A 27,862-nucleotide genomic window follows, 5' to 3' on the forward strand; every position below is an offset into this window, starting at 1 on the left:
ACAGCTAGGCCTTGCTTCACTCTGCTAAGAGAGCTTCAAAGCAGAGATGTCCATTGCTGTTCTGCTCCGCTTCCCTAAGGGAGTTTCCTAGCACAGGTGTTAATTTTTTTCTCAGTTTCAGCCCAATTTGTTACTTCTCTGCTTCACTGGAGTTGATGAGAAACTGTTGCAGAAATGTTGCAGTCTCTGGTGAAGAGTTGCTACTTCTGCTCTGCTCCTTTAAGGGAGTTTGCCAGCAGAGGTGACCAAAGCTTCTCTGTTCCAATCCACTACATAGAGTTTCTTATCACTCCAGTGAAAGGTCTTCACCCAAAACTCACTCAAGAAATTTATTTGGAAGGGAAGAATCCAGGAGAGGGGTTGTCTCTGCCAGGGCAGAAATGTGCAGATGCCACCTGAATAGGTACAGAACTTATATAGGAATTATTAGGGGCAGAGTATTCCCAGGGAGAAGATTCTCAGGGTGGGAATTAGTTAGATGTCAATCCCTGATATTGAACAATGCAGAGATAGGCCGGATTTCATGCTCATGAATTAGTAGACCTCAAGCTTAGGGATTAGCCGGTTTTGTGCTCAGGTGGTCAAGGGTAGAGTGTATTTCTTTGGCTCTTGTTTCAGGGTCAAAGTGTGTTCTTTCACTGGCCCCTTATAACTGGTTTCAGGGTCAGGTGTTTCTTTCATTGCTCTGGATTCAGGAACAAAGTGTATTTCTTTGTCTTGGTTTTAGAGTCAGGATGTATTTTTCTGGCTCCAGTTTCAGTCAAAATAATGTATTTCACTGGCTCTGGTTTCAGGCTCAGGATGTGTTTCTTTGGCTGGCCCACTTACCCTACACAGATAGCTTCATAAATTCATTTTACCATGAATTTTTAAGTATAAACAGTATAAAAAGGACATCATAATGCTTGAAAAGATTGTTAACACTGTCAAATTTATTTCTACAGAAGAAATAGTCTTGTGTTGTAGGCGGTGGACTCCTGTTCATTCCTGGCTGCCCAGACACGAAATAATCACACAGAAACTATATTAATTAAAACACTGCTTGGCCTATTAGCTCAGGATTCTTATTAAATAACTTTGACATCTTAAATTAACCCATTCCTATTATTTTGCATTTTACCACAAGACTTGTGATTTACCAGTAAGGTTCCAGGGCATCTGTCTCCTTCAGCAGATATGTGGAGTCTGACTCCACTTTCTTTTCTCCTCTATCTCTGCTTGGAATTCCTGCCTTGCTCTATTCTGCCCTTCCAGAGGCCCAAAGCAGCTTCTTTATTAAACAATGGTAACAAAATACATTCACAGAATACAGAGGGGAATCCCAAATCATTGTGTAGCTGACTATAAGTATTTTGGCTAAAGATCTTACCAAATACTTTACAATAAGAAGTCCTCAGTATCTTTTGCAGGTTGTCAATGTCTATTGCAATATGCAAAGATTTTAACAGATTGTTGCACACAAAAAGTTTTACTCCTATATAAATTATAAAACTTTATCATGCAGGATACATTTATAGGGTTTCTCTGCAGTATGATTTTTCTCATGATTTAGATTATTCATAAATGCAAAGATTTTACCACACTGATAACATTCATAGCATTTATCTCCAGTGTGTGATCTTTTACGCATTTGATGAGTACTGTGAAGTGCAAAGGCTTTACCACACGCATTACATTCATAGGGTTTCTCTCCAGCATGTGCTACTTTATGTCTTTGAAGATGACTATGATAAACAAAGCCCTTACCACACTAATTACATTCATAATGTTTCTTTCTAGTATGGCTTCTTTCATGATTTTGTAGATTACTGTTACAGGCAAAGGCTTTACCACACTGATTACATTCATAGGGTTTCTCTCCAGTATGGCTTCTTTCATGATTTTGTAGATGATTGCGCTGTGCAAAGGCCTTACCACACTGATTACATTCATGGGGTTTCTCTCCAGTATGGGTTCTTTTATGTTTTTGGAGACTATTGTAATATGCAAAGGCTTTACCACACTGATTACACTCATAGGGTTTCTCTCCAGTATGGGTTCTTTCATGACTTTGAAGATTACTTCGATAACCAAAGGCTTTACCACACTGATTACATTCATAGGGTTTATCTCCAGTGTGTAGTCTTTCATGCCTTTGAAGATTACTGTGATAAGCAAAAATTTTACAGCATTGATTACATTCATAGGGTTTCTCTCCAGTATGTGATCTTTTATGTATTTGAAGACTACTGTGAAGTGCAAAGGCTTTACCACACTCATTACATTCATGGGGTTTCTCTCCAGTATGGGTTTTTTCATGATGTTGAAGACTACTGTGATGTGCAAAGGCTTTACCACACTGATTACATTCATAGGGTTTCTCTCCAGTATGGGTTCTTTCATGACTTTGAAGACTACTGTGTTGTGCAAAGGCTTTACCACACTGATTACATTCATAGGGCTTCTCTCCAGTATGGGTTTTTTCATGATGTTGAAGACTACTGTGATGTGCAAAGGCTTTACCACACTGATTGCATTCATAGGGTTTCTCTCCGGTATGGCTTCTTTCATGAATTTGTAGATAACTGTGATAAGCAAAGGTCTTACCACACTGATTACATTCATAGAGTTTATCTCCAGTATGTAATCTTTTATGTATTTGAAGACTACTGTGAAGTGTAAAGGCTTTACCACACTCATTACATTCATAGGGTTTCTCTCCAGTATGGCTTCTTTCATGATTTTGTAGATAACTATGACGTGCAAAGGCTTTACCACACTGATTGCACTCATATGGTTTCTCTCTAGTATGGATTCTTTCATGACTTTGAAGATTACTGTGCTGTGTAAAGGCTTTACCACACTGATTACACTCATAGGGTTTCTCTCCAGTATGTCTTCGTTCATGACTTAGAAGATTACTGTGCTGTGTAAAGGCTTTACCACACTGATTACATTTATAGGGTTTCTCTCCAGTATGGCTTCTTTCATGCATTTGTAGATGACTATGACGTGCAAAGGCTTTATCACACTGATTACATTTATAGGGTTTCTCTCCAGTATGGCTTCTTTCATGCCTTTGTAGATGACTATGACGTGCAAAGGCTTTACCACACTGATTACATTCATAGGGCTTCTCTCCAGTATGGGTTCTTTCATGAGTTTGAAGATTACTGTGATATGCAAAGGCTTTACCACACTGATTACATTCATAGGGTTTCTCTCCAGTATGGCTTCTTTCATGCCTTTGTAGATTACTTTGAAAAGCAAAGGCTTTACCACACTGATTACATTCATAGGGTTTCTCTCCAGTATGGCTTCTTTCATGCCTTTGTAGACGACTATGACGTGCAAAGGCTTTACCACACTGATTACATTCATAGAGTTTCTCTCCAGTGTATGTTCTTTTATGAATTTGAAGATGACTGTGATGTAAAAAGGCTTTACCACGCTCATTTTCTTCATAGGGTTTTAATCTAGTATCTGTTTTTTCATGACTTTGAAGATGACTGTCACATGCAAAGGCTTTAACACATTGAGTATATACAGAAGTTTTCTCTCTAGTTTGACTTTTTTCATGCCTACAATGATAATGGAACATGTGAACGCATTACTATATTTAATACATTGTTGAATATTTTATCTCTATAAATTAATTTTACAACTTAGCACTATTTCAAAGAGGAATTATATGTTAAGAACTATATGTTTATAATCTTGTTTTTCCCCTTCATTAAGGTTTGCTTTTTATCTTTGAAGACAACTGATAACAGTCTTTATTACATGGTTCACATTTACAGAATCTTTTTCTCTGCACAAGAATTTTCATATATTTGAAGAGAACTGAAAAAACTCAGAGCTTTACCACTCTTATTGCATTCATAACGTTTCCTATACTGCGAGTGATACTACATTTGCTAAGTGAACTAGGACAAACAGAAATATTTACACAGTCCTAGTACTCATGGTGTTTTTCTGAAATGTGAGCTTGTTGATATCTTAACAATGAGACAGAAAATCAATTACTTTTATACTTGTACATCAAATTCAACAAATATACTCAACATGGGGACTGCTACATATCTTCTATTTGTTCTGAGAGAGAGAGGTATGTTATATCTTTTCACATCCCTATGCTCATGTGGCTTATATCCAGAGTACCAGAAGATATACCTAGTAAAGGAAGAATAACAAATAAAAGGTTTCCTCATTGAGATCACACAGTTTGACTTTCTGTCCTCATAGACTTGTGGTATCTGGATTAAGGCTTCCACACAACAGTTGCCCCTTGATTCGGGACTCTAACTGCCTCCTCACTAAACTTAACAAGCATATAGGTTACACTACCCTTTCTATAGACTATTAGTGTATTGGAGAGTTTTAGAGATGTACTTATCACCTTTTCAACATGTGCATCTTTTATAATATGAATAATATGAAATAAAAGGATTGACGATTTTACAGTATGGCTCTCATTGTATTATGATTCAAATGGCAATATAGGTTAAGACATTGTTTCCTTGACTTCTTTCTTAAAAGAATGACTTGCAAATGCAGCCTACCTATCTGAATATAACTTTGTGAGAATTTAATAATCATCAATGTACTTATTATTTACACTGCTGTTTTCGTATAAAACATATAGGATACATTACAAATTCTTCAGAGGTACATTTGTATCAGCTTATACATGAAAATTACCTTTCAGGTCTTCTAGAACTTTGACAATGTTCTTCAATGTTATGGTCTTCCCAACTGTATCCTAAAATACAGTGCCAGAAAAATATATGTTATATATCAAAACTTGTAAAAAATTTAGTTACCACTTGAAGCAAACCTTTAAACTATGTCTGAATTACTTACCCATTCTTCTTTCTCAATCATATTACAAAAGAGCATCATTAACCAATGAACAGTTGTCCCCTTATTTTTAAACATGAAAGATACTTCAGTCTTACCTATACCAGTGAGGTTTCTGTAAGTCTCCACCATTACATCTTTGTAGAGATTCTTCTGGGAGGGATCCAGCAAAGTCCATTCTTCCCAGGTGAAGTCGACATGTACATCATCATAGGTCACTGCATTCTAAAATATCCCATTCATGTGTACAACAGAAAGTATGAGTTTGACAACACTGTAAATATATACTTCTTTGACAGTATAGTCATATAATTATGGTACTCCTCATACTTATTCCATGGCATAGACATCATAATTTAATCACCAAGTCACTTTAGAAGCAAACTGAATAGGAGGTTCACCTCTGCCATTTCTGAACCCTTTGAATGGGATATCACCTTGCAAGAGAAATGCCTACTAACCAACAATGAAAGAGACATAAACAGATCAAGAGTACAGAGTACAGATAAGAGAAATTGTATGAATGATTAAATCCTAACTACAAAAAAGAAAAAGGAGATGAAAAAACTGGATGCATGGAATCATGCCTCTAATCATTGCACTCAGAAGACAGAGGATGTATATCAATCTGTCTCTGAGTTGAATACCAGCCTAGTCCTTGCAATCACTTCTAGGAAAGCCAGAAATACATATTAAATACCTGTTTCAGATGAAAAAACAATCAAACAAACATAAAAGATAGAAATAACTTATAGGTTTGTGCTGAAGTTTCAACAAAGAATTATGCATTCACCTCAACTCTTTATTCATCTATTGGAAACCTGAAGTGCCCCAATTTAAACTGCAACATAAATAAGATTTTACTAAAAGGCACTGTGTGTTTAAAAAGTTAATAACTAAAGGCAAAATATGTGGAACCATTGTTTTCTAGCTTCCCCCCTTGTTTTGTTACTGTCTTGTGCTTAGGATAGCTTTCCTATCTATCACAGGACTGCCTCCTCAGAGATATTGTCAACTCAGTGGAAGAGCCTTCCTATATCAAGCAAAAATCAACACAATCTCTCTCAGACACCTTAATCAGACATTCTGATCTAGGCATACTCTCAATTGGTATTTTCTCAGATCACTCTAAGCTATGTCATGCTGAGAGCTGAGGCCAATTAGAAGATCCAATAATATACAAGAAGGTATTAAAGACCCACAGGCAAGGTACTAATCACATCACTAAAGCAGCAAAAACACAAACATGAAGGCAGATATGCCAGAAAATGGAAAGAGGCAAACCTCTAAGATAAAGAAGAGGAAACTAAAACTGGCTCTCCACAGAACCTTCCCAAACCAACAAAAACTCAAGGAACTCATAACATGAGAAATCTGAATACAAAATTGGTGAGACCATTATTTTCCAGAAAATCAACAATATACTTAGATAACAATGAATAAAATCAACAACATAGATGGGTAGCACTGAAAACAAAGACACAAAGATATATTATGCTCCTTTAAATAAAAACTACAAGATTCTAACCAAAATCAAACTCTAAGAAATCAATGACTGTAGTGAGGAGCTGCGGGCAGGCCTGCTTTTCATCCCGCCCGGCTCCCACATGGCTAGCTTAGCTCTGGAAATAACAACACACAAATTGTATTCATTTAAACACTGCCTGGCCCATTATCTCTAGAGAGTTAAATACTGGCTAACTCTCACATCTTGATTAACCCATTTCTAATAATCTGTGTAGCACCACGAGGTGGTGGCTTACCGGGAAAGATTCAGCATGTCTGACCTGGTGGCTGGCTCCATGGCATCTGCCTCATTGCCTTCTTCCCAGCATTCTGTTCTGTCTACTACACCCACCTATGTTCTGACCTATCAGGCCAAGCAGTTTCTTTATTAACCAATGAAAATAACACATAGACAGAAGGCCCACCTACATCAACTGACCAGCACTGATTCTATACACTTCAGTTCTTTCTCTTTCACCAATAACAGAAAATGAGTTCGGTGAGGAGGGCTATTCCATCAAAATTGGAGAGATTCACTTGAAACCTTCTCGCACCTTAAGTTCATAGAAAATAGTTTTGATTTCTAAAAAAAAATCTCATTATCTTATAGTAAAGAAAAGGATGTCTGTTAGGATCACTTAGACACCATTTTGCTCCCCCTGATTGATGACTGCCTGTAAGTCTGCAATCAGAGTGAGGAAATGAAAATATTTTAAAACAAAATGCAAGATAACAGATTTTTAAAGAATCAGTGGACACCTAAAGCGACTTGGTTTACTCTAATTGCTTTATAAGTCACAAGCACTTTTGAAAACAAGTTTATTGCTAGTTTTGCATATGTTTGTGCATGAGTGAGAATGTCTTCCATATGTATACAAGTAATAAACAAAAAAGGAGGGGTTCAGATGCCCTGGTTCTGAAATGGTAGAGTTATGAGCCTCACAACTTGAGTGTAGGTATCTGAACTCAGGTCACCTCCAAAATGAGTATTTGCTGAGCCACCTGCCAACATTCATAATACCTGTTATCCAATAAACAAAAAATCTCTCACAGATTAACAAGAGCAACAAAACCTAAATAAATAAAGAAGCAAATGAATGATCCTTGAAAACATGATGCATCAAAATTACAATGATGTGTATGGTAAATTTGCATCATAAAGGAATACAGTACAATGACAATACCCAACAATGTATAACAGGAAAGCTGATTACACAGCTACATTCATATTGGAAGCACTCAGCATAATCAATGGGATTATGAAAAAATAGTACACCGATCAAGATGTGAGAGTTATCCAATAAGAGGTTAGAGTTGATAACCAGGCAGTGTTTAAATGAATACAGTTTCTCTGTGATTATTTCAGTGGTTAAACTAGCTGGGCAGCCAGGACCAAAGGCAGGCCCCCTCTCTCCCACAACACACAGACTGGCATGATATGACTTCTTTCTGGGTGGTGGTAGTACATACCTTTAATCCCAGCACTCAGGAGGCAGAGACAGGAGGATCTCTGTGAGTTTGAAGCCAGCCTGGTCTACAGAGCAAGTTCCAGGACAGGCTCCAAAGTTATAGAGAAACCCTGTCTCAGGGGAAAAAAATTACCACAAAGCTGATCAATCCAGAATGTGTATAGTATTTGGGAAAGAATAAAGAGGATGGAGAGAAAAAGCCAAGAACAAAGGGAGGAAAATATAGTCAGCTATTAATCAAAAGACCAAAGGAAACTTAGCCAGGAAAGGTGTGATCTTGACCAATGGTACCCAGCTACCTACGATTCTATGTGTATAAAAATTAAATAAACAGATTTCACAATTTTCACAAGATTAACTCAAAGTGACCCTAAAATGGATGTTTCTGACCACCCACCTACTACTAATTCTTCCAGAGAGGCCCCATGCTCTAGAGTTGTCTCTGCAAAGAGGTGATCTCCTGCTCTGGTTCTGTACCCCTTAGGCCCTCCTTGTGCATTCAGGTAAACTGAGCCCCGCTGATGCCCAATCCCAAAACAACATAGAACAATTTAATATCTGTTTCCTTTCTCATGGATTACAGTACAAGATATAGATTCTGCCCTATCTACCTGACCAACACCATGCACGCCTAAGAAACCTTGATAGCTCAGAAACTCTTTTTGTTCCCTAAAACTAAACATCACTGAATCATACCATTGCGGCTGGTGGTAGCAGAAAGTTAGCAGCATTCTAATCATGTATTACCAAAAAGACAATCAACATCACCATAGTTCTACCAGTTTTTAAACTATTCGAAACATTTATAAGACAAACTTGAAAGTAGAATGCAATATTCAGAACTTCTAGAAACCAGATTGTCAGTTTTCAAATCTGTCTTCCCACTGCACACCCAAAGCACGCCTCTGTGTGTACACTGGACAGTGATATTACAAGCACACTATCCTAGCATGCCAGGGCTGCAAAGTCTCCCTCTCCCCAGGAAATTCACACACAGGGAGGCTAAGAGGACAAGGAGCACTGCCCAGGTCATTACATAGAGCAATCAATCCACAGCATGGCTCACGGTCCATCCAAATCCCAGCAGAAATGACAGCTCAACAGACCTTCTCTGAACACCCTATGAAGAAAATAAACTGGGAAAAGGAGAATTTCCCTTGAGCCCCAAGCACCTGGCCAGGTTCTTCAATCCCTCACCTACACATGTCCTGCCTGGCCTGAAAAACAACATCTTGGTATTTTCCCGAGAACTAGTTGGAACAAACAACTATGTCCTAAGGTTGACCTTTATGCTAATGTGAATGTTATGTCTAATTAGGTTGTAATATGCTAAAGTTGTGGTATTTGTTATGTCCAATCGGGTTGTAATATGCTAAAGTTGTGGGTTTTGCCTATAAAGAGCTTGCTGGAATTGTTGTTGGGGTGCTCTACCTCCTCAGAGACCAGAAGCACCTGGTTGCACAATTGTTAATAAATCCTCTTGTTCGTTGCATCTGTTGGACTGGTTAACTGAGAGGCAGGGCTTCTCCCTGGAAGTAAGACCTAAGGGTCTTACACCTACACTCACTATGACATAGGTTGTGGTCTTCCTTACAACTCATTACAACAGAAGCAGTGAAGAATCCTGAAAAAAAAATGCCTGCATGCGACCTGCCACTATTATTCCTGATTGCTAAGACTTCCCAGAGTCCCTCATTGGCTAAGGCCACCCTTCTGGGCCTCAGAATAATATTGAAGAGTCAAGGAATAAGAAAATAAAAATGTAGATTCCAAAAATAAGAATGTAGAAATAAAGAAATATAAAGTTATAAGTCTAGGAGAATGAGAACAGACTGTCAGCAGCTTTCTCAGCAGATCAAGGATCATTCATTCACAGTGAGCTATTTTCTCAGATGCTGGGGAACCGTAGGTCATTTTACAACTGGCTGTTTTATTTACAAGGTCAGAGTGTCTCTCTACAATTGAGAGCAGTGTCCTGACCATCACTGATAAACGACAGATGTGAACTGAATTAACCTTTAGAAGACAGAGATATGTGACCTCTGGGTCAGACACTGTCTCTGTTATGGAAAACAAGTGCCACTAGAGGAGAGGCATAAGACTCCAATATACACCCAGAGGTACCAGGAGACAGTGGACAAACACAATGGTTTAACTGATGAGCTCTAATAATGGAGGTTGTAAAGTATGGCAGTCAGTATCTGAGTTTTGTTGGGTCCAGGGGGGTCGCACAAAGATGAGAACACCACCAAGTCTAATAAACCAGAAGTAAACTTTATTCCAGAAACCAGATCCTAGGAAAACCAGAAGCAAACTTAAAAATAAAAAATAAAAATAAAACACCACGGGGCACAGAAGCTTATCTGCTAGCTGAGACCACAGCCAGTGATGGTGTTTGTTAGGCTGTGGCATCAACTAGTTTCTGACCCCACCTTTTATAGTTAGGACACCAAGCATTAGGTCTGGGTAAAGGAATTTTTACAACCTTGCCCTGACCCTTGGGTTGATCAGCAGAGACCCTAGGGAGGGGAGTGAGTGCTAATGTCAAGGGGGAAGTAGGATTAACTGGTTCCTGGGCTGAGAACTTAGAAGAAAAGCCTTTCACACTGTTTCCAGGTAAATCTTTAGATACTGACTGCCATACATTACAACCTCCATTATCAGAGCTCATTAATTAAACCTTTGTATTTATCCACTGTCTCCTGGTACCTCCGGGTGTAACCTGGGGTCTTATGCCTCTCCTCTGGCAGCGCAAGTTTCCCATAACAGAGACAGTGTCTGACCCAGAGGTCACATATCTCTGTCTCCTAAAGGTTAACTCAGTTCACATCTGCCCTTTATCAGGGATGGCCAGGACACTGCTCTCAATTTGTAGAGAGACACTCTGGCCTTGTAAATAAAACAGCCAGTTGTAAAATGACCTACACTTCCCCAGCATCTGAGAAAATAGCTCACTGTGAATGAATGATCCTTGATCTGCTGAGAAAGCTGTTGATAGTCTGCTCTCATTCTCCTAGACTTATACCTTTATATTTCTTTATTTCTACATTCTTATTTTTGGAATCTACATTTTTATTTTATTATGTCTGGACTCTTCATCCCCTCCTTGGAATTGTAAATTAAATCAAATCTTTGATTAGTTTTTGATTAAAGTTTTTGACTTGGCCTTTTCCAGCCTAGTTTGGGGACAGGGATTATGTATTCTTTTCTGTAGCTGCTTCAAGCTGAAGCGGGGAGTAGATGTTTAGGGCCCAGAAAAGCTGGAAGGCCAGTCAAAGGTAAAGAGGGAATAAAGGGCACTAAACAGGAATGTCTGAATTGACCCAGCTGGAGACAAGCTGCATTTTTGTCAACTGAATCAATCCATGTCAGCCTGTAGCAATTGCTGGGTTTATAGGTTGTAGTCAGCAACTGATGCTTGAATGTGTCTGTCAGTCAAATGGAACCCTGCTAAAACAGATATAATCAGAGACAAACATTAAAATTTAGGAATTTAAGGGAAAAATTACATTTGAAACCTTTAGAAAAGTGGGCAAAGTCTTAAGACAGGAAAGGGAGAGAGATATCCTTAGTATCAGACAGGTAGGAACTTTAGGTTGTACTTATCTGGAGTCCTTTTGATCTGTGAGAGGTGGCTTAAGTCTCAGGGGTTTTTTGGTTCTCTGAAGCTTGCACGAATTTTTAACTTTATGAAAAAATATAAGTCTTAGACATATCAACATCTGCTTGTTTATGATCTGTACTGATATTTACTTTGCAGAAATGGCAGTATACTCATGTCAGAAATGAATCTGGTTGAAAACGTTAATAATTTTTATCCAGAAAGCTGTGACAGATATTTTATACAATGAAAGGCATCCTCGAGTATGTTGTAGAGCTCGATTAATAGCTTATTAGAATTTTGTCAATTAATATTAAGAGTATAAAATTTTGGAATCCTAAATATATCAGCAGCATAATGAGAGAAATCAGAAACATGTTATTTTAACCATTTTTAATTTTTTTTAATATTTAAGCCTTTTTATTTTCAGACCTTTATAACTTGCATCATAAAACAACTTTTATTTACTTTACCATTAGGTACAGGTCACTGACCACTAAGAGTAGTCACGTAAAGTTCTTTTAAACAAAAGAATGATCAGAAGTTATACTGAAATCTATTTTGTGAGTTTTTTTCTCTTTTTCTCTCTGTCTTTTTTTTTTGTCTTTTTCTCTTTTTCTCTCTATCTTTCTGTCTCTCTGTCTTTTAAAGCTATTAGTCGTCAAACAGCATCAGAGTTCTGAGAGGAATAAATTTTACCTGAGGTATTAACGTTAAAAAAAATGACAGAGACTTACTTGCTGGCTGCCTAGACAGCTACCCCAGGGTCCTCCATGGTCTTTCAGGGCAGGTGAGAGGGCAACATCCCTCTTCAGGCTGGCAAAGTCCCAGAACATCCCATAGGATTCTGTGGAGTAAGGATTCATGGGAGGACCAGCCTACCTTTTGCCTTAGGCAACTAAAGGCAGTCAATTTCCCAGTGTCCTATTTTCTCCATCATCTGAAGAGAGTCTTTGCAGTAGTTGAGGTGAAAGGCAGGTTTTCCCAGTGGCTAGTGCTGCCAACTTTGAGTCAGTTTTGAGTAGATCTTCTTCTGTGCCCATCTGTCTTCTTTGGAGGAAATAGAGGAGCTGTCTGGAGCTGGCATGTCTCTCATTACAGAAAACTTTTTAGTAAAACATTTAAATTCCATTTTCTGCAGTTCTGAGCATTTGAGGACTGTCTGTCCATTAGCAATATCTGAGCAGACAATCCTTGCCACCAGATATTTGTCCTATGTACACAGGACTAGGTAAGACTTATGTCTGCAATTAATCATATCAGTACTTAGCATGACTGTGACCAACGGCTTGTCATTTATAAGTTGACTTTTAACTTGTATTTCTTAACAGTCTATAACATGTTAACAGTTTTTATAAGACTATTATTTTATATTACATTTTTGTCAGATATAGTCAAGAATATTGATTTTGAATTGAAGCTCTTTTAGTATCAAAATTAAACCTTTTAATCATAGATGATGAGTTTAGTAAAGAAATTGGGATAGCCACTTTTGGGTAATAGCAGAACAAGTTTATATCACATTGAGACTGTCTCCTGAGAAGGCAAAGAAAAGCGATTATATCAGACAATGACCAGAACATTCAGAGGTAAATTTTAAGCTTGGGCAGTCAATAAGGGCTACAGCCAGTACACACTAAACACAGTTAATCTATACATTAGAAATGAACAGTTAGTGACCATTTTTATGCACGAAAATCAGACAGAACTTTTCTTACTTTTTCCAGCTGAATTTTTAGGCGGGGGAGGGGCTGCAGGCCATTTGTCCTTTCCTGTTGGGTCTGCTCTGCAGCTGCTCTGCTCTGCTCTGGTGTTTCCCACTGTGTGGCTTTGGAGCAGGAGTCATTTTGTAAGACCAAAACCAATCATCGTCCAGGAGAAGCATCTGACAGTGGCCATCCTTGGTACCTGGCCTTGTAGTTGTCTCTGCTTCCCTCTGTCCTCCTGTCTCCTCCTTGGCCTTTGAGTCTGAGACTGCAGTACCTGTGGGGAAGGGGCGATCCACTCCCTGGTTGTCAGCAGTGCTAGCACAGACAGAAGCCTGCTGAAGCTTGGACTCTTGAGGCAGAAAGGGGCAGGGAAGGCTGGAAAAATTCTACTGTTAGATTTCTGAAATCCTGGAAGTGAGAGAATAGGATCTGAAAGGGTCTGAGGCTCAGAGGAACCTCCGGGTATAAGGACTGATAATCCTTTGAATCTCATTGTAGGGTTTTGTCTAAGAGAGTTGGGAAATTTTTAAATTCTTGTGGTAGGCAAATTTAGGTGAGCTGACCACCAAAGCCCCGATCTTGGTCGTGCCATTCAAAAGCAAAAAGCAGCTAACTCTTGGCTTCAAGAAGTAGGCAGAAGAAGGAGTCCTTAAGATCTAGAACTGCACACACTTGAAACTCTGAAGAGAGGGAGTTTAGGAAATTATAGGGGTTGGGGACTGTAATATGAATGTCTTTAACCCATTTGTTAATCTCCCTAAGCTTTTGCACGGGCGGAAAGTCATTGGTCCCTGGCTTTTTAACTGGTAGAAGCAGGGTGTTCTACAAAGACTGGCAAGGTATCAAGATTCCGTGTTTTAGGAACTGATTCATATATTTAGTAATGCCCAACTTGGCCTCTGGGGTTATGGGGAACTGCCTCACCCTCACCTGTTGGGCATTAGCTTTTAAGGTGACTACAACTGGGGGCTCCTGAATTGCTAATCCTGGTGGATTAGTTTCTGCACACACTCCTGGGATGGAGCACTGGAGTTCAGCTATTAGAGGAGATGCCTCTAAAGTGAGAGTCTCTTAGAGAGCCTGTATTCTTTCAGATCTAAGCATAAGGCATAGACGTCGGGCCATGGGGAGATCGTCACCCCCTTGCCAGTGAAATAAATTTGGGCTTTTAGCCAATAAGTCTCTCTCCAGGAGGAAGTAAGATATTCAAGGATAACTATGAAGGAATGTATAACTTTTTTTTTCCAGTCTCACAGTCTGTTTTGTGGTCCAATGGTGCAGAGTCATCCTTGTATCCCCTTGAACCCACGTTTGTTTGTCTGACAGAGGCCCCACTGAGGTTTTTAATACTGAATGGTGAGAACCAGTGTCCACTAGGAAATCAACAGATTGCCCCCCAAAGTTTTAAGGCTACTCAAGGTTCGAGGAGAGTCTTTGAAACTGTCCCCTTTAATCATCTGGATTCAGTAATCCCAGGGCTTTTTGTCCCCTCTTTGTGAGCATTTCATTTTCCAATGCCCCCCCTCTTTTTTTCATAAACACATTAATCCTTTCTTAAGGAGTAGTGCCCGTTGGCTATTTGGGACAGTCTGTATTCCCTCTGCCCATCAGGCCCCCAGCTCTTATCTGCCAGTAAGACTTTTGCCAGTCCCAAACTTGTTTATCCTCAGGTGTTTCTCCATTGTTATAAACCTTAGTGGCAATAGCAGGTAATTTAGTCAGATTTTTACCTTTAAGTCCTCTGAGTTGCTGGAGCTTCCTCTTAATATCTGGGGCTGCTCAGTTGACAAAAGCCAGGTTGACTTCCATTTGGTTCTCAGGAGTCTCAGACAGATTGGTGGGCAGTCTAGCAGGGGCTCGGAGACCATCTCTTAATGACTGCCTCATCGTTAGTTGGTCGACCATCTCATCCTGGAACCTGCTTATGGCATTTTTGCTAAATTCTACCTCTTTCTTCAGTGGTGAACATTATCTGGAGCAATTGCTGGCAATCTAATCCCCAGGTCGGGGAATGTGTAAACAGGACAGTATCTAGCACTTGAGATTTCTCAGTAAAGGAAGGAGTCTGAAGTTTTTAGTTATACAGATCACTGGCTGAAAGAGGAAATAAACCAGGCAGGGGCTGCCATCCACATCAGGAAGTCCCACAGTGCAGAAGGGGAGAGCAGGAGACATCACTGCTCATCGCTGACCACCCGTGGCTTCCCTGAAAGAGTGCCAATGAGGCTCAGCTCTGAAGTAGGGGGAGGACAGGAGGGCAAAGTGCACTGCAGGGGAGCAGAAGGTCTGAGTAGCTCTGGCTTCACAAGGGCTGGAGACAGCTGCAGCAGCCTCCCTGACATCCTGGAAAAGAGAAAGGGCAAGGTCCAGGGGAGACTTAGGTTTGGAAGAAGCTTTTCCCATAGTGGAAATTATTTCACACATAACCATAACGAGAAGACTGACAACAGACATGACAACATGACATGAAACAAAATTGACAAGACATCGCTGTGCGCAGGGTCACGTGATCCCATACCAGTTCCAAAAGGCCGCACCCCACAACCTAATGGCCAGAGGAGGAATAAGAGCGTCCCCTATTTTCCCCTGGCTCTGAGATTAGAAGCGTGTCCGCTAGATCTCCTTGAGCCTCCAGACTGTCCGGACACCAGATACCAGAAGCAGAACCTTACCAATTGCTAACCACAGAATAATAAAGTTTGCCAAAAACCAGAGACTGGGGTGCTCCCTGAAAACCAGGTTTGTGTTTCCCCGTACAGGCCAACAAAATGTTGGGTCCAGGGGGGGTCGCGCAAAGATGAGAACAGCACCAAGTCTAATAAACCAGAAGTAAACTTTATTCCAGAAACCAGATCCTAGGAAAACCAGAAGCAATCTAAAAAATAAAAAATAAAAATAAAACACCACGGGGCACAGAAGCTTATCTGCTAGCTGAGACCACAGCCAGTGATGGTGTTTGTTAGGCTGTGGCATCAACTAGTTTCTGACCCCACCTTTTATAGTTAGGACACCAAGCATTAGGTCTGGGTAAAGGAATTTTTACAACCTTGCCCTGACCCTTGGGTTGTTCAGCAGAGACCCTAGGGAGGGGAGTGAGTGCTAATGTCAAGAGGGAAGTAGGATTAACTGGTTCCTGGGCTGAGAACTTAGAAGAAAAGCCTTTCACACTGTTTCCAGGTAAATCTTTAGATACTGACTGCCATACATTACAACCTCCATTATCAGAGCTCATTAATTAAACCTTTGTATTTATCCACTGTCTCCTGGTACCTCCGGGTGTAACCTGGGGTCTTATGCCTCTCCTCTGGCAGCGCAAGTTTCCCATAACAGAGACAGTGTCTGACCCAGAGGTCACATATCTCTGTCTCCTAAAGGTTAACTCAGTTCACATCTGCCCTTTATCAAGGATGGCCAGGACACTGCTCTCAATTTGTAGAGAGACACTCTGGCCTTGTGAATAAAACAGCCAGTTGTAAAATGACCTATGCTTCCCCAGCATCTGAGAAAATAGCTCACTGTGAATGAATGATCCTTGATCTGCTGAGAAAGCTGCTGACAGTCTGTTCTCATTCTCCTAGACTTATAACTTTATATTTCTTTATTTCTACATTCTTATTTTGGAATCTACATTTTTATTTTTTTATGTCTGGACTCTTCAAGTTTTACCTTGAGATAATGTGAAAAGCTTTCTGCTATCTCCTAAGTTCTCAGCCTAAGAACTAGTTAATCCTAATTTATTAACCTTCTAGTATTACAAGCAGCCCCTTTTCTGACTAATTGCTAAAGATATCTGTTTTCTTGCAATTAGTGACTTTCATTGTAATCTCCCCTGAAACATACTTCATGAGGGCTGCCTAATTACCCATCGACATTAGCACTCACTCCCCTCTTTGGGTCTCTGCTGACCAACCCAAGGGTCACAGCAAGGATGTCAAACCTCTTTTGTTCAGAGATAATACCTGGTGCCCCTACTATAAAAAGTGGGTTCATAAAAAGACCTTTTGCCACAGCCTAACAAACACCATCTCTGGCTGTGGTCTCAGCTAGCTGATAAGCTTCTGTGCCCCACAATGTTTTATTTTTGTTTTTTACTTTTAAGTTTGCTTCTGGTTTTCCTAGGATCTGGTTTCTGGAATAAAGTTTGCTTCTGGTTTATTAGACTTGGTGCTGTTCTCATCTTTGCGCGACCCCCCTGGACCCAACATTTCAGTGGCCTGTACGGGGAAGCACAAACCTGGTTTTGAGGGAGCACCCCAGTCTCTGGTTTTTGGCAAACGTTATTATTCTGTGGTTAGCAATTGGTAAGGTTCTGCTTCTGGTATCTGGTGTCCGGACAGTCTGGAGGCTCAAGGAGATCTAGCGGACGCGCTTCTAATCTCAGAGTTGGGGGAAAATAGGAGAAAATAGGAGATGCTCTTATTCCTCCTCTGGCCATTAGGTCATGAGGTGCGGCCTTTGGAACTGGCATGGGATCACGTGACCCTGCGCGCAGTGATGTCTTGTCAATTCTGTTTAATGTCATGTTGTCATGTTATCTGTTGTCAGTATTCTTGTTGTGGTTATGTGTGAAGTAATTTCCACTATGGGAAAAGCTTCTTCCAAACCTAAGTCTCCCCTGGACCTTGCCCTTTCTCTTTTCCAGGATGTCAGGGAGGCTGCTGCAGCTGTCTGCAACCCTTGTGAAGCCAGAGCTACTCAGACCTTCTGCTCCCTTGCAGAGCACTTCGCCCTCCCGTCCTCCTACAACTTCCAACTTCAGAGCTGGGCCTCTTTAGCAATCTTTCAGGGAAGCCACAGGTGGCCAGTGGTGGGTGGTGGTGTCTCAGCTCTCCCCTTCTGCACTGTGGGACTTCCTGATGGGGATGGCAGCCCCTTCCTAGTTTGTTTCCTCTTTCAGCCAGTGATCTGTATAACTAAAAACTTCAGACTCCTTCCTTTACTGAGAAATCTCAAGTGCTAGATACTGTCCTGTTTACACATTCCCCGACCTGGGGATTGGATTGCCAGCAATTGCTCCAGATAATGTTCACCACTGAAGAAAGAGGTAGAATTTAGCAAAAATGCCATAAGCAGGTTCCAGGATGAGATGGTCAACCCACTAATGATGAGGCAGTCATTAAGAGATGGTCTCCGAGCCCCTGCTAGACTGCCCACCAATCTGTCTGAGACTCCTGAGAACCAAATGGAAGTCAACCTGGCTTTTGTCAACTGAGCAGCCCCAGATATTAAGAGGAAGCTCCAGCAACTCAGAAGACTTGAAGGTAAAAATCTGACTAAATTACCTGCTATTGCCACTAAGGTTTATAACAATGGAGAAACACCTGAGGATAAACAAGTTTGGGACTGGCAAAAGTCTTACTGGCAGATAAGAGCTGGGGGCCTGATGGGCAGAGGGAATACAGACTGTCCCAAATAGCCAACGGGCACTACTCCTTAAGAAAGGATTAATGTGCTTATTGCAAAGGCGGGGGGGGGAGCATTGGAAAATGAAATGCTCACAAAAAGGGGACAAAAAGCCCTGGGATTACTGAATCCAGATGATTAAAGGGGACAGTTTCAAAGACTCTCCTCGAACCTTGAGTAACCCTAAAAGTTGAGGGGCAACCTGTGGATTTCCTAGTGGACACTGGTCCTCAACATTCAATGTTAAAAGCTCCACTGGGACCTCTGTCAGACAAACAAACGTGGGTTCAAGTGGATACAAGGACAGCTCTGCAACCATGGACCACAAAACAGACTGTGAGATTGGAAAAAAAAGTTATGCATTCCTTCATATTTATCCGTAAATGCCTTACTTCCTCCTGGAGAGAGACTTATTGGCTAAAAGCCCAAATTCATTTCACTGGGAAGAGGGTGACCATCTCCCCATGGCCCGAAGTCTATGCCTTATGCCTAGATCTGAAAGAATACAGGCTCTCTAAGAGACTCTCACTTTAGAGGCATCTCCTCTAATAGCTGAACTCCAGTGCTCCATCCCAGGAGTGTGTGTGAAGGACCCCAACTCGTTTTAGCCACAGTTATGTCGTTTTGCAAAGGTTCACACAAACGAGCTCAGTTCAGGGAAGCGCCCCCGGAATGCTGAGCAAAGCAGGATACCTGAGGTCAGAACGAGGACAGCCTTATCAGGCTGCAGGACAGGGGATTTATGGTCAGACATCTGGCAAGATATCCAGGACAGCCTTATCAGGCTGCAGGACAGGGGATTTATGGTCAAGACATCTGGCCTGAGTGGAAACAAAGACTTCAAAAGATGACCATATGTGCTTGAGATAGGGTCTGGTCAGTTATCTGGTTTCTTTGATTCAGACCAAGGACCACGAGACCTGCCCTCAAATTCACCCCTCGCCTCATTCAAACTGACCAATAAGATCCCTGTAACCACGCATCTGCTTTTGTAACTTGCTTCTGCTTGCCCAAAATCCTATATAAAGATACCCCAAAACGCAGCTCGGGGTGCTCAGTTCTCCATGTTACTGCAGCACCCACAGGCCTGTGAACAATAAAGTTTGCCTCTTGTTCTTGCATCCAGGGGTTCTCGGACCTGGTTCTTGGGCACGGGTCTCCACGCGTGTGAGATACCCTCCGGATGCTCTTTCAGTGTGCAGAAACTAATCCACCAGGATTAGCGATTCAGGAGCCCCCAGTTGTAGTCACCTTAAAAGCCAATGCCCAACAGGTGAGGGTGAGGCAGTTCCCCATAACCCCAAAGGCCAAGTTGGGCATTACTAAATATATGATCAGTTCCTAAAACACGGAATCTTGATACCTTGCCAGTCTTTGTAGAACATCCTGCTTCTACCAGTTAAAAAGCCAGGGACCAATGACTTTCCACCCATGCAAAAGCTTAAGGAGATTAACAAATGGGTTGAAGACATTCATATTACAGTCCCCAACCCCTATAATTTCCTAAACTCCCTCTCCTTGAGCTCCAAGTGTGTTCAGTTCTAGATCTTAAGGACACCTTCAGCCTAACTCTTGAAGCCAAGAGTTAGCTGCTTTTTGCTTTTGAATGGCACGACCAAGATCGGGGCTTTGGTGGTCAGCTCACCTGAATTTGACTGCCACAAGAATTCAAAAATTTCCCAACTCTCTTAGACAAAACCCTACAATGAGACTTAAAGGATTATCAGTCCTTATACCCAGAGGTTCCTCTGAGCCTCAGACCCTTTCAGATCCTATTCTCTCACTTCCAGGATTTCAGAAATCTAACAGTAGAATTTTTCCAGCCTTCCCTGCCCCTTTCTGCCTCAGGAGTCCAAGTTTCAGCAGGCTTCTGTCTGTGCTAGCACTGCTGACAACCAGGGAGTGGATCGCCCCTTCCCCACAGGTACTGCAGTCTCAGACTCAAAGGCCAAGGAGGAGACAGGAGGACAGAGGGAAGCAGAGACAACTACAAGGCCAGGTACCAAGGATGGCCACTGTCAGATGCTTCTCCTGGACGATGGTTGGTTTTGGTCTCACAAAATGACTCCTGCTCCAAAGCCACACAGTGGGAAACACCAGAGCAGAGCAGAGCAGCTGCAGAGCAGACCCAACAGGAAAGTACAAATGGCCTGCAGCCCCTCCCCCGCCTAAAAATTCAGCTGGAAAAATAAGAAAAGTTCTGTCTGGTTTAAATGCATAAACAGGGCCACTAACTGTTCATTTCTAATGTATGAATTAACTGTGTTCAATGTGTACTGGCTGTAGCCCTTATTGACTGCCCAAGCTTAAAATTTACCTCTGAATGTTCTGGTCATTGTCTGATATAATCGCTTTTCTTTGCCTTCTCAGGAGACAGTCTCAATGTGATATAAACTTGTTCTGCTATTACCCAAAAGTGGTTATCCCAATTTCTTTACTAAACTCATCATCTATGATTAAAAGGTTTAATTTTGATACTAAAAGAGCTTCAATTCAAAATCAATATTCTTGACTATATCTGACAAAAATGTAATATAAAATAATAGTCTTATAAAAACTGTTAACATGTTATAGACTGTTAAGAAATACAAGTTAAAAGTCAACTTATAAATGACAAGCCGTTGGTCACAGTCATGCTAAGTACTGATATGATTAATTGCAGACATAAGTCTTACCTAGTCCTGTGTACATAGGACAAATATCTGGTGGCAAGGATTGTCTGCTCAGATTTTGCTAATGGACAGACAGTCCTCAAATGCTCAGAGATCTGCAGAAAATGGAATTTAAATGTTTTACTAAAAAGTTTTCTGTAATGAGAGACATGCCAGCTCCAGACAGCTCCTCTATTTCCTCCAAAGAAGACAGATGGGCACAGAAGAAGATCTACTCAAAACTGACTCAAAGTTGGCAGCACTAGCCACTGGGAAAACCTGCCTTTCACCTCAACTACTGCAAAGACTCTCTTCAGATGATGGAGAAAACAGGACACTGGAAAATTGACTGCCTTGAGTTGCCTAAGATAAAAGGTAGGCTGGTCCTCCCATGAGTCCTTACTCCACAGAAGCCTATGGGATGTTCTGGGACTTTGCAAGCCTGAAGAGGGATGTTGCCCTCTCACCTGCCCTGAAAGACCATGGAGGACCCTGGGGTAGCTGTCTAGGCAGCCAACAAATAAGTCTCTGTTATTTTTTAAAATCAATTCCTCAGGTAAAATTTATTCCTCTCAGAACTCTGATGCTGTTTGATGACTAATAACTTTGCCAGCTTAAAAGCAACAACCAGGGCTTCAGCTGCCTTCTTAGCTTTCTATAAGATTCAAGTCACAGGTCTCACTCTCTTTGAACCAATACAAGGTCTAAACCCAGTTCACCTTGTTACCAGACTCAAAGAAAGACAGAGAGACGGAGAGATAGAGAGAGAGATAGAGGGAAAGACAAAAAAGACAGAGACAGAGAGAAAGACAGAGAGAGAGAGAAACTCACAAAACAGATTTCAGTATAACTTCTGATCATTCTTTTGTTTAAAAGAAATTTACGTGACTGCTCTCAGTGGTCAGTGAAATGTACCTACTGGTAAAGTAAATAAAAATTGTTTTATGATGCAAAACTTAAGATGTATGTAAATGCAAGTTATAAAGGTCTGAAAATAAAAAGGCTTAAATGTTAATAAAAAACAATTAGAGATGGTTAAAAATAACATGTTTCAGATTTCTCTCATTATGCTGCTGTTATATTTAGGACTCCAAAATTTTATACTCTTAATATTAATTGACAAAATTCTAATAAGCTATTAATCGAGCTCTACAACATACTCGAGGATGCCTTTCATTGTAAAAAAGAAATCTGTCACAGCTTTCTGGATAAAAAATGTTAACGTTTTCAACCAGATTCATTTCTGACATGAGTATACTGCCATTTCTGTAATGTAAATATCAGTACAGATCATAAACAAGCAGATGTTGATATGTCTAAGACATATTTTTCATAAACTTAAAAATTCATGCAAGCTTCAGAGGAGCAAAGAAGTCCTGACACTTAAATCCAGCTCTCACACATCAAAAGGACTCCAGATAAGTACGACCTAAAGTTTCCTACCTGTCTGATACTAAGGATGTTTCTCTCCCTCTCCAGTCTTGAGACTTTGTCCATTTTTCTAAAAGTTTCAAGTGTAATTTTTCCTTTAAATTCCTAAATTTTAATGTTTGTCTCTGGCTATATCTGTTTTAGCAAGGTTCCATTTGGTTGACAGACACATCCAAGCATCAGCTGCTGACTACAACCTAAAGGCTAAAGGCTAACATGGAGTGATTCAGTTGACAAGAATGTAGCTTGTCTCAAACTGGGCAAATCAGACTTTCCTGTTTAGTGCCCTTTATTCCCTCTTACCTGTGACTGGCCTTCAAGCTTTTCTGGGCCCTGAACATCTATGCCCTGTTTCAGTTAGAAGCAGCTACAGAAAAGAATACATAATCCCTGTCCCCAAACTAGGCTGGAAAAGGCCAAGTCAAAGACTTTAATCAAAAACTAATCAAAGATTTGATTCAAGTTACAATCCAAGGGGAGAATGAAGAGTCCAGGAATAAGAAAATAAAAATGTAGATTCCAAAAATAAGAATGTAGAAATAAAAAAATATAAAGTTATAAGTCTAGGAGAATGAGAACAGACTGTCAGCAGCTTTCTCAGCAGATCAAGGATCATTCATTCACAGTGAGCTATTTTCTCAGACACTTGGGAAGCACAGGTCATTTTACAACTGGCTGTTTTATTTACAAGGCCAGAGTGTCTCTCTACAAATTGAGAGCAGTGTCCTGGCCATCCCTGATAAAGGGCAGATGTAAACTGAGTTAACCTTTAGGAGACAGAGATATGTGACCTCTGGGTTAGACACTATCTCTGTTATGGAAAACTGGCGCCACCAGAGGAGAGGCATAACACTCCAGTTTACACCCGGAGGTACCAGGAGACAGTGGACAAACACAATGGTTTAACTGATGAGCTCTGATAATGGAGGTTGTAAACTATGGCAGTCAGTATCTGAGTTTTACCTTGAGATAGTGTGAAAAGCTTTCTGCTATCTCCAAAATTCTCAGCCTAAGAACTAGTTAATCCTAATTTATTAACCTTCTAGTATTACAAGCAGCCCCTTTTCTGACTAATTGCTAAAGATATCTGTTTTCTCACAATTAGTGACTTTCGTTGTAATCTTCCCTGAAACATATTTCATGAGGGCTGCCTAATTACCCACTGACATTAGCACTCACTCCCCTCTTTAGGGTCTCTGCTGACCAACCCAAAGGTCATGGCAAGGTTGTAAAACTTCTCTTGTTCAGAGATAATACCTGGTGTCCCACTATAAAAAGTGGGTTCAGAAAACGGCCTTTTGCCACAGCCTAACAAATACCATCACTGGCTGTGGTCTCAGCTAGCTGATAAGCTTCTGTGCCCCGTGGTGTTTTATTTTTATTTTTTATTTTTAAGATTGCTTCTGGTTTTCCTAGGATCTGGTTTCTGGAATAAAGTTTGCTTCTGGTTTATTAGACTTGGTGGTGTTCTCATCTTTGCGCGACCCCCCTGGACCCAACAATTATCAGCTCCCCTACTGGGTTATCAGAGATCAAATGACTCATTCTGCCCTTCCAGCCCAGTAGACAGGGCCCTAGTCCAGAAAAATTGTATTCTAGTAGACATTCATACATTTTCTTGTTCCTCATTCAAAGCACAGGGTCCTTTGTGTGCACCTTCCACTACACACTCAATGTGCAGTGCAGCCAACCCATCGCCTCACACCTGGGAAATCCTGCAGCCAAATGCAGGTAACGTTCACAACTGTTGTTAAAGAAAAACAGGCTATGAATTAGAAGATAATAATAGGTCATGGTGAGGCTTTGGGAAAGGAATGTGGATATGATATAGTTATAATCTCAAAAAATTATTTTCAAAGTTGAAACAGGCTTTATGGCCATGTGTTCCAGAAACTAGGGACTTGTATTAGAGCACATCAAAGATTTCTCAAACCTTTTATCTCAGGGTGTATATTTAAAACCAGTAAAATAAGAGTCCTGTTACGCAGGCCCACAACATTTCACTCAGATCTATTTTGGTTGAACTACTGTAACTATAACAATTTGGCTTCATGATAAGGTCAGTCCTTTATCCAGATTCTTGTTTGTCCTGGTCTGCAGACACCAAGAAGTGACCATCAGGACATTTATGGAGCATCTAAAATTGATCACCTACTTCCACATTGCTAATCTCAGCTACTGTTGAAGTAGGAAAGCTCTCAACCACTGTCCTGTCCTCCCTTTCTGCACTGTGAACCTACCAGCTTCAAGCTTGGTCTATGCGCTCAATTCTTGCACAGATTCCCTCTTCATTTATAAGCACACATTAAAAGTCAGAGATACTAGAGGTCACTCATTAGCTGGTTTATTTCTCCTTCTCACAGAGCAGTCAAGGCCCAATCCTGAAGGGAAGTCCCAAGACTCAATAATCCTGGCCAGCAGATGCAACAGCAAACAGGATGTTCTCATGGGAACAGGCCAGCTGCGGGTTCTGAGGGGGTCCTCAGGGGCTTTCACTATTTACATCATTTCTCTCAGAGTATACATCCTAAACCTGGAAAATACAGTCATGCTAGGCAGGGCCACACCATTTTATCCAGCTCCACTTTACTTGAATTACTGTAACTACAGTAATTAGGTTTAATGATAAGTTCAATTCTTTATATAGAGTCTTGCATGCATAGTCTGTGGATCCACGAAATGGCCAGTCAGCACATTTATGGAACATCGAAAATTGCTTCACTACTCACAGTTAATGTCAACTACAGTCACAGCAGGAGAGCTTTTACCCTCCTTCCTGCCGATCCTATGACTGTTGTAAATACACTGGCTTTACAGTTGATCAGTGAACTAAATTCTTGCACAGGTCCCACTTCACTTGTAAATTCACATTAAAATCTACAGAAGTTGAAGGATACTCATTCACTGATCTATTTCTCCTTCCCACAGACCAGTCAAGGTCCAGCTTGGAAGGAGTTGCAGGACTGTCTTCCCAGCATTGGGTAGGAGAGGCAGGATTAGGTGTTCAAAGCAGTTCTCAATTACATCGTATGACGCAAGTCTGAGCTACAGGAGACATTAATATAAACCAATTGTTCTCTATCTTCCTAATGCTCTGGCCCTTTAATATAGTTCCTCATGAAGGGGTGACCCCCCCACCTATAAAATTATGTTCACTGCTACTTCGTATCTATATTTTTGCTACTGTTATGAATTATAATATAAATATCTGTAATTTCTGATGGGCTTAGACCAGTCCTGTGATAGGGTCATTTGATCCCCCAAAAGGAGCTGTGACCCCCCAAGGCTGAAAATCCCTGCTCTAAACTCATATAAACATATAAATAAATAAACAGCACTTAAGAAAAAAATAGAATGAAATTATTTAACTTGGAAACATTGAATAAATAAAGCAGCAATGCATTTAAATAAAATGAATGTTAAAAATAATACCAATAATTGATGTTTTAAAATGATAAAAAGAGTAGCAAGAACACTTATCTATAGTGACTATGATACAGAGTAGGCCCTTCCCTGATAGAGAGAATGCCATTAATAAGAGACTGTAGTGGCAGACTAGGTGTGGTATGCCCACAGGAGGTCAGTTGTGAAAGACTGGGCACAGACCAGCAATGGTAGATGTTGCTCAGCTTCCATGTAAAATGTTAGCCACTGAGTGCTGTAATCTAACACATGGAGTTACATTCAACTGCCTGTTTCTCAAACATCTCAGCTGACTTAACTGTGTCAACCAGGAGTGTACACATCTGCATAGCTTTGTTAACTGGAAACTGAAAACTCAGTAGTTCAAGCTACTCTCCCTAAATTGTACATCCACCAGTTCTGTCTGTCTTCATTCACATGGAAGGAATTAATACATGCAGGGAAATTACAGAGAAAGTCACTCACCATGCCCCATCAGTCCTTCATTGTAATGGAGAGCCCTGCAACTCACTGCCTTCAGCTCCAGTCTGTGACCTAGCTATTATCTAATCTGTTTCCTCCCGGCAGTGTTCCTCCTCTTCTGTCTGAATGGAGAAGCCATGCTCCACACACAAACCCTTTCCCTGTTCTGCAATGGACAGTCCACTATGTGGCTCAAACTGGGAATTTTAGAACGCTGTGGTGCTGCAGACATGCAATCCGTGGTTTAGTGTTTAGTCAAGAGGACAAGAAGGGCAATGCCTTGTGGGGCTACAGACAGGGTTCTAATACACTTCAATCAACGTAGGAGACCTTGACTCCAAATCACTCATCAAAAAGACTAGACACGCCAATGTCTTAGAATTAATATACTTTTATGGCACAACAGGACTTAATGGGGTGGTGACCCTGTAATGGTCTCTTGAGCAGCATTAAGAGGATTGTTTTTTAATGGAGGGATGGGTATTTCTGCTCATTGTAAAACAGGGTTATCTCCTTTGTTATGGGACTGTAGCTGGTTAATCCTGGGGAACAAACATTTACACCTTATACTAATCTCTAACATGTGCGGTTAGCATACCACTTAGGTTTGGAGGAATGCAGCTCACCCTTCCCTGATTTCTACTTTGTGACTTAATGTTTCCTAAGAACTGGTAAGTCCTTATACCATCAATCCTACTCTTCTACATCACAGTAGCAGCGGAGTGCTACTCTCTATACAGGAGATACTGTTTACAAGCTCCACAGAATTAACTCCAGATGGATCCTAAACCTAAATGTTAAATGTTCAAAGTGCAGAACTTCTAGAAGACAATAGAGAGACCACGGCTCTCCGACCTTGGCAAATCTGTGTTACAGTGTGTCAATACACGCACTAAGGGCGCCGGCATTTCATGGTGATATCAACAGGGATATTTCAAAGCACAGTCCGGCTCCCAATGCTCTGCACAGACGCAGTCAGGAGAGTGAAGTTGCTCAGAGACTGCCAGTTGGCCCAGGAAATACAAAGAACATGCAGGACCACTCAGACCATGCTGGAGTATTAAGAACCAACAGAAGCACGCTGGATGATGCGAGCCCAGTGAGGAATATACTGAACTTTGCATCTGGTCACTGGCTACCACACAGCCACAGGAAGATGAACCACACTGACTCCCGTAGCTCCCCTAGCCGCTCCTCCCAGTCTGGGGATAGCCCCAAGCTCACCATGTCGTGGTTTTCCAGTTTTTCCATGCTCCCTGCTCAGCTGCCTGCAGCAACACTCAAAGCACAGCACAAAACCACCGGCGCCAGCTTCTCTTGAAAGTTTGAAATTGGGGCCGGAAGGACCCGGCACAATTTCGGACTGAC

The 27,862-nt window shown here is 41.0% G+C and overlaps 1 protein-coding gene across 1 annotated transcript; it reads right to left on the minus strand.

Annotated features, from left to right (window-relative positions):
* Nucleotides 1-910: 910 nt before the first annotated feature.
* On the minus strand, nt 911-27,862 carry LOC146893709 (uncharacterized). Its single transcript, XM_087906175.1, has 4 exons — nt 27,719-27,862; nt 4,938-5,064; nt 4,681-4,741; nt 911-3,560 (listed from the first exon to the last, which is right to left on the minus strand). The coding sequence occupies exons 1-4, from the start codon at nt 27,743-27,745 to the stop codon at nt 1,751-1,753; spliced, it is 2,025 nt and encodes a 674-aa protein (XP_087762301.1). The 5' UTR covers nt 27,746-27,862; the 3' UTR covers nt 911-1,750.

Source organism: Myodes glareolus, chromosome 5 (genome assembly GCF_982192425.1).
Source record: "Myodes glareolus chromosome 5, mMyoGla1.1, whole genome shotgun sequence".
Classification (NCBI taxonomy): Eukaryota; Metazoa; Chordata; class Mammalia; order Rodentia; family Cricetidae; genus Myodes; species Myodes glareolus.

What these genes read in the sequence shown, in the direction of transcription:
- LOC146893709 (XM_087906175.1), bottom strand. Translation starts at nt 27,745, where the DNA reads ATGGAAAAACTGGAAAACCACGACATG. An exon ending in CAGAAACCTCACTGGTATAG is followed by an intron (nt 4,742 to 4,937) that starts GTAAGACTGAAG and finishes ACTGTATTTTAG; the next exon opens with GATACAGTTGGGAAGACCAT. An exon ending in AGTTCTAGAAGACCTGAAAG is followed by an intron (nt 3,561 to 4,680) that starts GTAATTTTCATG and finishes TTATCATTGTAG; the next exon opens with GCATGAAAAAAGTCAAACTA.